This window comes from Ursus maritimus, unplaced genomic scaffold (assembly GCF_017311325.1).
Source record: "Ursus maritimus isolate PB19 unplaced genomic scaffold, ASM1731132v1 scaffold_17, whole genome shotgun sequence".
NCBI classification, from domain to species: Eukaryota; Metazoa; Chordata; class Mammalia; order Carnivora; family Ursidae; genus Ursus; species Ursus maritimus.
Genome location: NW_024424119.1, coordinates 48,076,917 through 48,090,851, shown reverse-complemented (window position 1 = coordinate 48,090,851; position 13,935 = coordinate 48,076,917). Strand labels below are relative to the sequence as shown.

Here is a 13,935-nt window from a genome sequence, read left to right as displayed (position 1 = left end):
TCACTTGGTGAAAAGGATATTGTTTCTGAAAAGAATCCCCAGAGCCAATTTCATGTCTCTGTTCCTTAGGCTGTAGATGAAGGGGTTCAACATAGGGGTGACCACTGTATACATCAGTGAGGCAATCATGTCTTTGTCATTAGAGTTGCTCGATGAGGAGGAAAAGTACAGTGCCATAATTGTTCCATAGAATAGAGACACCACAGAGAGGTGGGAGCCACAGGTGGACAAGGCTTTGCAGATGCCCTTGGTAGAGGGGACCTTTAGAATAGAGGCCCCAATGTGGCCATAAGAGACCAGGATACCACTCAATGGAAAAATGACAACTGCAGCCCCTGCAGTAAATATGACCAGCTCATTAAGAGAGGTGTTGGAACAGGACAGCTTGAGTAGGATGGGGAGGCTACAGAAAAAGTGGGGAATGATGTTGTCAGCACAGAAGGACACCTGAGTCAGGAGGAGGGTGTGCAGGAGGGCACTGCCACAGGAGAGAATCCAGGAGCCAGCCACCAACAGCACACACAGGTCCTCCTTCATGATGGTGGTGTAGTGTAGAGGGTGACAAATGGCTGCGTACCTGTCATATGCCATCACTGCGAGAAGGAGATTATCAACACAACCAAAGAGTATATAAAAATACGTCTGTGAAATACATCCTGGATAGGAAATGGATAAGTGCTGAGTCTGCATGTTCATGAGCATCTTTGGGATGGTGACAGATGAAAAGGAAAGATCAGTGAAGGCCAAGTGGCTGAGGAGGAAGTACATGGGGGTGTGGAGGCGAGAGTCCAGCCTGATGAGCAGGATGATGAGGAGGTTTCCCAGCACTGTGGTCAGGTACATGCCCAGGAAGAGGGCAAAGAACAGACCCTGCTGCTCTGGCCGGATGGGGAGCCCCAGGAGGAGGAACTTGGACACGCTGCTCTGGTTCTCCTTCCTCATGCTGCTTTTCTCTCCTGGTGGAATAAAGAGAAATGGGAAATGTCAGGCACTTAGAAATACTAAGCATAGCAATTACCCTGTGGTCACATATTTCTCCAAGTGACTATGTCAGAGTTCCGACAAGTATTGCCTCGCACTCATCCAGCCTTGTGGGAGGTATGCAATGAGATTTGTCTGTACCCTGACACAGCCACTTGGAGAAAGAATGTGACATCCAACTCTTCAGTGGGAATCAGGAACAGCTCATTCTTTATTGGTGTTTTTTACACATACAGAGACACTGTTGTAGGCACTAGGGAGAAAATCATAGATAAGACACAGTCCCGTCCTCTGGGGAGTCCACATTCCAGTGAGCAGCCTCACAGTCCTGATCAAGAGCATGGCTCTGCAGCCTGACTGCTTATGAGCTTGTATCTGGTTCTTGCTTATTGTGATTGTTGCTCGCCCTCTCTGTCTGTCTTTCTCACAGACATAAGCCTGCTTGCCATTTATAGCACTGAGAAGATTAAAGAAACATTACATGTACAAAATAAGTCCTCAATACATAAACTCACTTCCCACCATTAGATTGACTATTATCAAAAAAAGGGAAAGGAAAAGGGAAGGGAGGGGAGGAAGGGGAGAGGAGGGGAGGGGAGGGGAGGGAAGGGAAGGGAAGGGAAGGGAAGGGAAGGGAAGGGAAGGGAAGGAATGGATAAACAAAATGTGGTATATGCATACAGTGGAGTGGAAAGAAGGAAATCCTGACACATGCTACAATGTGGATGAACCTTGAAGACATTATGCTGAGTAAAATAAGCCAGTCATCAAATTATAAATACTGTGTGATTCCACCCACATGAGATCCTAGAATAGTCAAATTCATAGAGACAAAAAGTAGAATGGTGGTGGCCAGCAGTTAGAGGGAAGGGAAATGAGAAGTTATTGTTCAATGTATACAGTTTCAGCTTGGGAAGACAGGAGAAGTTCTGGAAGTAGATGGTGGTGATGGTGTGAATGTACTTAATACCACAGAACTGTACACTTAAAAATTACTTACATGGCAAATTTTAAATTATATATTTCACCACAATAAAAATGTTTTAAGATAGAAAATATATCAATAAGAGTTAACAAATTATTGACTCAAGGGGTGCCTGGCTGGCTCAGTCAGTGGTACGTGCCACTCTTTTTTTTTTTTTTTTGCTGAGTTTACCTCATTTTTTTTTAAGATTTTATTTATTTATTTGACAGAGACAGCCAGCAAGAGAGGGAACACAAGCAGGGGGAGTGGGAGAGGAAGAAGCAGGCTCCTAGTGGAGGAGCCTGATGTGGGGCTCGATCCCAGAACACTGGGATCACGCCCTGAGCCGAAGGCAGACACTTAACGACTGCTCCACCCAGGCGCCCCGGTACGTGCCACTCTTGATCTCAGGGTTTTGAGTTCAAGCCCTATGCTGGGTATAGACATTACTTAAAAATAAAATCTTTTGGAGCACCTGGATGGCACACTCGGTTAAACATCCAACTCTTGATTTCAGCTCAAGTCATGATCTCAGGATCCTGGGATTGAGCCCTGTGTCAGGCTCTGAGCTCAGCAAGTAGTATGCTTGGGATTCTCTCTCTCCCTTTCCCTCTGCCTTTCCCCCAGTTTTCATTCTCTCTGTGTGTGTCTCTCCTAAATAAATAAATAAATTTAAAATCTTTTTAAAAATTTATTTATTTATTTATTTGACACAGAGAGAAAGAGAGAAAGCACAAGCATGGGGAGCGGCAGGCAGAGTGAGAGGGAGAAGCTGGCTCCCTGTTGAGCAGGGATCCCAATGCGGGACTTGATCCCAGGACCCTGGAATCATGACCTGAGCCAAAGGCAGATGCTTAACTGACTGAGCCACCCAGGTGCCCCTAAAAAAAAAACTTTGAAAAAATAAAGATTGCATTTAAAAGGAGGGTGACTAAAGAAGGCACATGATGTGATGAGCACTGGGTGTTATATTCAACTAATGAATCATTGAACATTGTATCAAAAACTAATGATGTACTGTACCTTGGCTAATTGAATTTAAATAAAACAACAACAACAAGAAACAAGAGGGTGACCAAAAAATAGAATAAATAAGCTCACTGTTTTGGCAGGATGAATGACCAAGATCATAGGTCAGGAATTAAAGATAACAGAGGTATAAATACGCCATCAAGCAAGATCAAGTAACTTCCTGATAATATGTCTTTACTTCTGTGGTCTCTCCCACATCCAGGGAAATAGTGAAGGCCCAGACCATGGTCCCTCGAGATTAGTACATCCACAGCACTTAACTCACCACATTTTTAATAAATTTGCCAATAAATAACTCCCTTCATATCTGCCATTCTGTCTCTCCCCTTCCATGTCTGCACTTCATAGTGGCTGAGTTCTGAGTGTACATGTGATGTAAGTGACATGAGAATCTGCCCAATGATGTGGCCCCAGAGAACAAGATATTACAGATGTCATTGGCCCAAGGAGCTGTATCAGAATTCACAGTCACTGAGTAACTAGACAAGGTTCCAGAATTAGCTACACCATGTTACCCAAAGTGGAAATGTGGAAATCACTGAAGGTCAGTGAAGAAAATTGGGGGCACTGGAGCAGTTCAGTAGCCTTCAAACCACATGGACAAATTTCCATCAACTTTGCATAAAGAGGACTTTCCTTGGAGTTTCCTGTTATGTCTAGAGCTGAGACAAGAGAGGAGTCAGGCTGCAGGGCACTTTCCCTAGGTCAAGTGCATACACAACACACACACAAAAAAAAAGACACGCAGAGTAACACAGAAACAAATAAACCCAAGGTGCTGTGCTTATGGCCCTATCTGACCTATACTCATCTCCAGTTGCTCATCTCCATGGTCAGTTGCTATGGAAAACAGTATGGAGTTTCCTCAACACATTGAAAATAGATAGACTGGTGATGGGTAGTAAGGAGGGCACGTATTGCATGGTGCACTGGGTGTTATATGCAACTAATGAATCATCGAACTTTACATCGGAAACCGGGGATGAACTGTATGGCAACTAACATAATATAATAAAAAAACATTAAAAAAAAAAACATTGAAAATAGAACTACCACACCATCTTGCATCCTGCTTCTGGGTATATACCTTTAGGAAGGATTGAAATCAAGATCTCAAAGGGATATCAAAAGCACTTCCATGCTCATTGCAGTACTCTTCACAACAGTGAAGTTATGGAAACAATCCGAATGTCCGCCAACAAAAGAATGGATAAAGAAAATGTGGTATAAACATACAATGGAATATTATTCCACCTTAGAAAAGAAGGAAATCTTTCCATTTGTGACAATATGGATGAACCTGGAGGACATTATGCTAAGTGAAATAAGCCAGTTCCAGAAGGACAAATATTGTATGATTTCACTTTTATGAGGTGTCTACAAGAGTCAAACTCATAGAAAGAGAGAATAAATAGTAACTACCAAAGGGAGGGGGGAAAAGGTATAGCTGTTATTCAAAAGATATGAAGTTTCAGTACTTAGATGAATTAGTTCAAGAGGCCTGCTCTACAGCATCGTACCTGTAGTCCACAGTACTTCATTGTGCACTTAAAAATTCATTAAAAGAGTAAATCTCACTTTAAGTTTTTTTATCCAGAAAAAAAACCGGGACACAAGGAAATTTTTGGAGGTGATGGATTATCTATTACCTGGATTGTGGTAATAGCTTCAAATGTATATGCATATGTCCAAAATCATTAAATTGCATACATTAATTTTGTAGTTTTTTCTATCAATTACACGTCATTCAAGCTATTTAAAAAGTCATGCAAACACCACATCCAGTCGTCCGGGCAACTCACAAACCACACACACAGAAAACCTCACTACACACAGTAAGAATCACATGTAGTCCAACACAACATACAAGCAACCTAAAAAGAAGCAACATACACACACCCACACAAGACACGTATATGCATTGGCAGGAGATTTCCAGCTTTCCATGATCTATCATCAGCACTATACAATAGGAATTTCCACAATGATGGAAATGCTCTCTGTCTACATTGTCCACTGTAGCAGCACTAGCCCCATGTGACTACTGAGGACTTGAAATGGAGCTACTACAACTGAGGAATGAAAATTTTGATTTCAATTAATTTTAATTTTATGGCCACATGTGGCTAACAGCATCATAAAGGTCAGTGTGCAAGTCAGCCTCTAAAAACACAAGCAACACAAATACATTGTCTCCTAGTCCTCACATAAATGCATGTATCTAGATCTAGTGATGGTTCCCCACCTTACTCTGATCTATGTCAATTCTTGCTGGTCCAGGCTGTTACCCAAATACTCCCCTGTTATGCCTCCATGGCCTGAGGGTTTTAGCACCTTTCATGCTTGTTCACAAGCACTAGAAAATGAGCAGGAAGATTCACATTTACCAATAAGACAAAGACCCAGGGGAACACAACCTCAAGCTTCTGGTTAGAGAAGAAGCCAACAGAACTAATTGCCCAATTTCTTGCCTCCCTCTTGAGATGGATCCTGTGCAGGGGCCAAAAGGGGCTGAACCACAAAAGTCCCAGGAGAAAGTGTCCCTGATGTCAGTGACATGTTGGCCTCCCCTCTGCCTGGTCATGAGAACCTGGAGAGACCATGAACATCCTTGACCTGAAGAACCCAGCAATGGAATCTGTCTCTCCATACATCATAGAAAGGCCCAGATAGAGTAGTACTAGCCTTGTAGACTCCCACACCACTGACCCCAAACTGCATTAGAGCACATATTACACTGCCACCATTCTTTCCATTCTTAGAGAACCACAAAAAATCCACAAAAGCCAAAGCAATCTTGGGAAAAATGAACAAAGTTAGAGGCATCACACTTTCTGACTTCAAACTATAATACAGACCTATAGTAATCAACACAGTATGTTATTGGCATGAAAACATATAGACCATGGAACAGAATACAGAGCCCAGAGATAAACCATGCATAGGCCATCAACTAAGCCTTGACAAGGGAACCAAGTGTATACACAATGAGTAAAGGATAGTCTTCAATAAATGGTGTTGGAAAACTGGATATCCACATTTGAAAGAATGAATGTGGATCCCAACAATGTGAAAATAGCTGCCATTCTGTCTTTCCCCTGTGACATTCAGTCCCAGGAGCCAAAAATGTCTGCCACCTTCATGGGCAGCAGCACCACCACCATCCAGGAGCTGTTTAAGTGCATGTTTCAGAGCAGTTCATGGCCATGTTCAGGTGCAAGGCCTTCCTGCACTGGTACACAAGCAAGGGCATGGGTGAGATGGAGCTCACTGAGGCCAAGAGCAGCATACATGACCCGGTGTCCAAGTATCAGCAGTACCAGGATGTCAGGGCCAAGGAGGAGGGTGAATTTGAGGAGAAGGCAGAGGAGGAGGTGGCCTAGAGCTGTCTGTTGTACCCAGTACAACATGGAAGCTGTGCATACTCTTTATTTACTCACAACCTGTTCTCTGATGGCCATGTCTCACTGTGTGTTCACTGCTCTTCTTCCTGTCTTGACAGCACATGCGCTACAGCATGAGATATTTGTGTATGAAGTTTTCTATCCATTCCAGGTGGAGACTAGACCCTTATATAAATACATGAGATACCACCTTACACCAGTCAGAATGAATAAAATTAACAAGACAGGAAACAGCAAGTGTTGGTGAGGATGTGGAGAAAGGGAAACGCTCTTACACTGTTGGTGGGAATGCAAGCCGGTATAGCCACTCTGGAAAACAGTATGGAGGTTCCTCAGGACGTTAAAAATAGAGCTCCCTTACGACCCAGCAATTGCACTACTGGGTATTTACCCCAAAGATACAGATGTAGTGAAAAGAAGGGGCACCTGCACCCCAATGTTCACAGCAGCAATGTCCACAATACCCAAACTGTGGAAGCAACCGAGATGTCCTTCACAGGATGAATGGATAAAGAAGATGTGGTTCATGTATACAGTGGGATATTACTCAGCCATCAGAAAGGATGAATACTCACCATTTGCAACGACATGGATGGAACTAGAGGGGATTATGCTAAGTGAAATAAGCAAAGAAAGACAATTATCATATGGTTTCACTCATACATGGAACATAAGGAATAGTGCAGAGGACCACAGGGGAAGGGAGGGAAAACTGAATGGGAAGAAATCAGAGGAGACAAACCATGTGAGACTCTTGACTCCGGGAAACAAACTGAGGGTTGTGGAAAAGGAGGTGGATGGGGGCTGGGGTAACTGGGTGATGGGAATTAAAGAGGACATGTGATATGATGAGCACTGGGTGTTATATTCAACTAATAAATCATTGAACATTATATCAAAAGCTAAAGTACTATACCTTGGTTAATTTAAGTTAAAAAAAGAAAAAAATAAATACATATAATTTTCAAATATTCTCTCCTAATCAGTGTCTTTCTTTTCATTCTCTTAATGGTGTCTCTCTTGGAGCAGAAGTTTTGAACTTTGATGAAGTCCAATTTCTCATTTTTTCTTTTATGGATCATCTGAGCAATCTTTGCCTAACCCAAGGAAATACATATTTTCTCCTATTTTTTTCTAAATGCCTTATAGCTCTTAATATTTTTGTATATGAACCATTTTAATTTAACTTTTGTGTATAGTATGAAGTAAGGGTCTAAGTTGAAGGTTTTACATGAGGATATCTGATTTCTCCAGCTCCATTTGTTGAAAAGTTTATCCCTCCCTCATTGAATTGCCTTGAATTGCCTTCACACCTGTATCAAAAACCAGTTGATGATAAAAGTAAGGTTTGTTCCTTATGAGGTTTGTTTCTGGACCCTCAGTTCTGTTTCATTGTTCTGTATGTCTATCATTATGCCAGTGCTACACTTTCTTGGTGATGGTAGATTTACAGTAGATTTTTAAATCAGGGAGTGAAATACCTCCCACTTTGTTCTCCTTTAAGTTAACTAACACACCTCTATAGTTATAAATATCACTTTTAATTGCTCTATGTCTTCCAGTACTATGTTAAACAGCAGTGGCAAGAGGGGCGCCTGGGTGGCACAGCGGTTAAGCGTCTGCATTCGGCTCAGGGCGTGATCCCCGCGTTGTGGGATCGAACCCCACATCAGGCTCCTCTGCTGAGAGCCTGCTTCTTCCTCTCCCACTCCCTTGCTTGAGTTCCCTCTCTTGCTGGCTGTCTCTATCTCTGTCGAATAAATAAATAAAATCTTTAAAAAAAAAAAACAGCAGTGGCAAGAATGGGCATTCCTGTCTTTTTACTGATCTTAGAAGAAAATCTTTCAGCTTTTCACTGTTAAGTATGGTATTAGCTGTGGCCTTATCATATATAAACTTTATTATGTTGAGGGGCACCTGGGTGGCTCAGTCGGTTAAGTCTCTGCCTTCCACTCAGGTCCTGATCCTGGGGTCCTGGGATTGAGCCCCACATTGGGCTCCCTGCTCAGCTCTCCATCTGCCCCTCCCCCTCACTCATTCTCTCTCTTAAATAAATCATTAAAATAATTAATTTTTTAAAATTTTATTTTTTAAATTTAATTTTATTTTTTACGTTTAATTAGCCAACATATAGTTATGTTGAAGTGAATTCCTTCTATTCCTACTTTGTTGAGAGTTTTTATCATGAAAGTGATGAGGACACGGAATACATATGGGGTTCAGTGGGGTGGAGTTCGGAGCTGACGACCAAGAAAGAATTCTTGAGGCATCTTTGGTGCAAAATTGGTGGTTTATTAAAGCACGGGGACAGGACCCGTGGGCAGAAAGAGCTGCTGCACCTGGGTTGTGAGGGGCGGCTGATTATATACCATGGGGTTGGAGGAGGTAAGGAAAAAGGGAGGTTGAGGAAATACTTTCATATGTTAAAGAAGACTCACAAGATACCAGAGGCCTTGCCATTGTCAAGTTAAGGTTGTTTACCCCTCTAGTAAGGCATTAACATGAAGATAGTTGGGAACTTCCTGGAGCCTGCAGATTACAAGGACACTTAATTGTATCTACATTCCCTTTCACAAGCTAGGTTATTGATAGAAATGCTTGGTTCTTGTAAACTGCTAAGACATTTGTAAACTGAGGGAGACTTAAGTCTTGCAGGATTGTGGTATCTATAGGTCAACTATTTCTTTGTCCTTTAGGGCAGCCAAGAGTGCCTGAGGAACGTCACATACATCCCATGGTGGGGGGGGGGGGGATGCTGAATTTTGCCAAATCCTTTTCCTGCAACAATTGAAATGGTTTGTGGTTTTTCTTCTCTATTCTGTTAATGTGGTATATTGGATTAATTGATTTGTATATACTGAACCATCTTTGCATCTCAGGGATAAATCCCACTTGGTCATGGAGTATGATCTTTTTAATGAGCTGTTGAATTTGGTCTGCTAGCATTTTGTTCAGGATTTTTGCATCCATGTTCATCAAGATATTGTCTTTATTTTTTATTTTAACTCCAGTATAGTTAATATACAGTAATATAGTAGTTTCAGGTGTACAATATAGTGACTCAACAATTCTATGCATCACCCAGTGCTCACCATAACAAGTGTGCTCCTTAATCCTCATCACACATTTCACCTATTCCTTACCCACCTCTCCTCTGATAACCATCAGTTTGTTCTCTATAGTTTAGACTCTTTTTCTTGGTTTATCGCTCTCTTTTTTCCTTTGCTCATTTGTTTTGTTTCTTAAATTCCACATATGAGTGAAATCATATGGTATTTGTCTTTCTTTGATTTATTTCCTTAGCATTTCACTCTCTAGCTCCATTCATGACATTGCAAATGGCAAGATTTCATTCTTTTTATGGCTGACTAATATTCCTCTGTGTGTGTGTGTGTGTGTGTGTGTGTGTGTGTGTGTGTATGACCTCTTCTTTATCTATTTACCTATCAGTGGACACTTGGGCTCTTTCCATAATTTGGCTATTGTAAAAAAAAAAAAAAAGGCTGCTATAAACATAGGCATGCTTGTATCTCTTTGAATTAGGGGGTTTTTTGGTTTTTTGGTTTTTTGGTTTTTTTTTTTTTTTTTTTTTTTTTTTTTTTTTTTTGTATTTTTGGGGTAGATACCAGTAGTGTGATTACTGGGTCATAGGGTAGTTCTAATTTTAACTTTTTAAGGAACCTTCATACTGTTTTCCACAGTGGCTGCACCCGTTTGCATTGCCTCCTACAGTGCATGAGGGTCCCTTTATCTCCACATCCTTATCAACACTTGTTTCTTGTATTTTTGATACTAGCCATTCTGACAGGTGTGAGATGATATCTCATTATAGTTTTGATTTGCATTTCCCTGATGATGTGTATCTTTTCATGTGCCTGTTGGCTACCTGGATGTCTTCTTTGGAGAAATGTCTGTTCCTGTCTTCTGCCCATATTTTATTGGATTATTTGTTTGGGGGTGTTGAGTTGTGTAAGTTCTTTATATATTTTGGATGCTAGCCATTTATCAGGTATGTCATTTGTAAATACCTTCTCCCATTCTGTAGTTTACCTTTTAGTTTTGTTGGTTGTTTCCTTCACTGTGCAGAGATATTGGCTTTTAGTTTTCTTTTCATGCAGTGGTTTTGGCTGGCTTTGGTACTAGGGTAATGCTGGCCTCCTAAAATGAGTTTGTAAGTGTTCCCTCTTAATTTTTTGGAAGATTTTAGGAAGAGTTGGTGCTAATTCTTCTTTAAATATTTGATGGAATTCACCAGTGGAACCGTCTGGTCCTGGGCTCTTCTTTACTGGGAGGTTTACGATCACTGATTCAATCTCCTTATTTTTTTTAGAAGATTTTATTTATTTATTTGACAGCCAGAGACAGAGAGAGCACATGCAGGGGGAGTGGCAGACAGAGGGAGAGGGAGAAGCAGACTCCCCACTAAGTAGAGAGACCAACGTGGGGCTCGATCCCCGGACTCTGGGATCATGACTCGAGCCAAAGGTAAACACTTAACCAACTGAACCACTTAGGTGCCCCTCAATCTCCTTATTTGTTATGGTCTCTTCAAGGTTTCTCTTTCTTTTATCATTCAATCTTGGTAGGTTGTATGTTTCTGGGAATTAATCAATTTCATCTAGGTTACAACTCAGTAAATTTATTAAAAATCATTGAACTAAATTTTATTATATAAAGTTGCAAGAATAAAAGATTATAGCAGAAGCTTTAACTAGTACATTGAGTAAATATAAGGAAATAGTCTAAATATTAAGAGTGTAGAACTCAATTATTATTCACTGATAATTTCATGGCTTACCAAAAATATCCAAAACAATATACAAATTATAAGAATAGTGAATTCAGTACAGTTATATATCGACTTTGACTTAGAAAAGTCAACTATGTTTCTATATTTTAGAAAGATTGAATATGAAATTTAAATTATTACATTTTTAAATTGCACACAAATATAAAATATCTAGGAAAAAGGTGAATGAAAGATGTTCAAAATCATTAGCCTTCAGGGAAATTCAAATCAAACCACATTGAGATACCACCTTATGCCAATTAGAATGGCAAAAATTGACAAGACAAGAAACAACAAATGTTGGAGAGGATGTGGAGAAAGGGGATCCCTCTTAAACTGTTGGTGGGAATGCAAGTTGGTACAACCACTTTGGAAAACAGTGTGGAGGTCTCTTAAAAAGTTAAAAATAGAGCTATCCTATTTTCCAGCAATTGCACTACTGGGTATTTACCCCAAAGATAAGGACGTAGTGAAGAGAAGGGCCATATGCACCCCAATGTTCATAGCAGCATTGTCCACAATAGCTAAATTGTGGAAGGAGCTGAGATGCCCTTCAACAGATGACTGGATTAAGAAGTTGGGGTCCGTATATACAATGGAATATTACTCAGCCATTAGAAAGAACGATTACCCGACATTTGCATCCACATGGATGGGACTGGAGGACATAATGCTAAGTGAAATAAGTCAAGCAGAGAAAGACAATTATCATATGGTTTCACTCATTTATGGAACATAAGAAATAGCAGGAAGATCAGTAGGAGAAGGAAGGGAAGAATGAAGGGGGGGGTAAACAGAAGGAGGAATGGACCACAAGAGACTATGGACTCTGGGAAATAAACTGAGGGCTTCAGAGGGGAGAGGGGTGGGGTTTGGGATAGGACGGTGATGGGTATTAAGGAGGGCACTGATTGCATGCAGCACTGGGTGTTATATGCAAATAATCAATCATGGAACACTACATTAGAAACTAAGGATATACTGTATGGTAACTAACATAACATAATAAAAAATTAGTGTTAAAAAAAAAGGAGGGCACATCTTGCATGGAGCACTGGGTGTTATACATTAATAATACCATGGAACACTACATAAAAATAAATGAATGAATAAATATATATATAAATAAAATAAAAATTAAAAAAAATAAACATCACTATAAAAGGAAAAAAAATGAAAGATATGTAGGTAATCTATCCTAAAACTACAAAATGTATTGAAAGAAGATAAGAAAACAAAATAATTGAAGATACATACATATAGTCCCAGATTAGAGATTCAATATTTTTAAAATGTCAGTTCTCTCAAGCTGTTTTATGTTTTATTTTTTAAAATAATATTTATTTTGTTATATTAGTCACCATACAATACATCCCCAGTTCTTGATGCAATGCTCATGATTCATTACTTGCATATAACACCCAGTGCACCATGCAATATGTGCCCTCCTTAATACCCATCACCAGACTATCCCAATCCACCACCCCCCTCCTCTCTGAAGCCCTTAGTTTGTTTCCCAGAGTCCACAGTCTCTCGTGGTTCATTCCCCCTTCTGTTTACCCCCCCTTCGTTCTTCCCTTCCTTCTCCTACTGATCTTCCTATTTCTCCTATTCCATAAATGAGTGAAAGCATATGATAATTGTCTTTCTCTGCTTGACTTATTTCACTTAGCATAATCTCCTCCAAACCCGTCCATGTTGCTGCAAATGTTGTGTAATTGTTCGTTCTGATGGCTGAGTAATATTCCATTGTATATATGGACCACATCTTCTTTTTTTTTTTATAATGATTTTTTATTATATTATGTTAGTCACCATACAGTACATCCCCAGTTTTCGATGTAAGGCTCGATGATTCATTAGTTGTGTATAACACCCAGTGCACAATGCAATATGTGCCCTCCTTACTACCCATCACCGGCCTATCCCATTCCCCCACCCCCCTCCCCTCTGTAGCCCTCAGTTTGTTTCTCGTAGTCCATAGTCTCTCATACTTCATTCCCCCTTCTGATTACTCCCCCTTTCTTTATCCCTTTCTTCCCCTACTGATCATTCTAGTTCTTATGTTCCATAGATGAGAGAAATCATATGATAGTTGTCTTTCTCTGCTTGACTTATTTCACTTAGCATTATCTCCTCCAGTGCCGTCCATGTTGTAGCAAATGTTGAGAACTCGTTCTTTCTGATAGCTGAGTAATATTCCATTGTATATATGGACCACAACTTCTTAATCCAGTCATCTGCTGAAGGGCATCTCAGCTCCTTCCACGATTTAGCTATTGTGGACATTGCTGCTATGAACATTGGGGTGCATATGGCCCTTCTCTTCACTACGTCTGTATCTTTGGGGTAAACACCCAGTAGTGCAATGGCTGGATCATAGGGTAGCTCAATTTTTAACTTTTTAAGGGACCTCCACACTGTTTTCCAGAGTGGCTGTACCAACTTGCATTCCCACCAACAATGTAGGAGGGATCCCCTTTCTCCACATCCTCTCCAACATTTGTTGTTTCCTGCCTTGTCCATTTTTGCCATTCTAACTGGTGTAATGGTATCTCAAGGTGGTTTTGATTTGAACTTCCCTGATGTCTAATGATTTTGAACATTTTTTCATGTGTCTGTTAGCCATTTATATGTCTTCATTGGAAAAGTGTCTGTTCATATCTTCTACCCATTTATTGATTTGATTATTCGTTTCACGTGTATTGAGTTTGAGAAGTTCTTTGTAGATCTTGGATACCAGTCTTTTATCTGTAGTGTCAATT

General features: G+C 40.4%; 1 protein-coding gene across 1 annotated transcript in view; it reads right to left on the bottom strand.

Annotated features, from left to right (window-relative positions):
• Positions 1–13,935, bottom strand: part of LOC103670484 (olfactory receptor 1J4-like) — a 34,052-nt gene continuing 20,117 nt past the window's right edge. The window contains exon 2 of the mRNA XM_008698938.2: positions 1–943. Within this exon, the coding sequence (XP_008697160.2) occupies positions 1–943 (943 nt within the window). The remainder of the gene's footprint in view (positions 944–13,935) is intronic.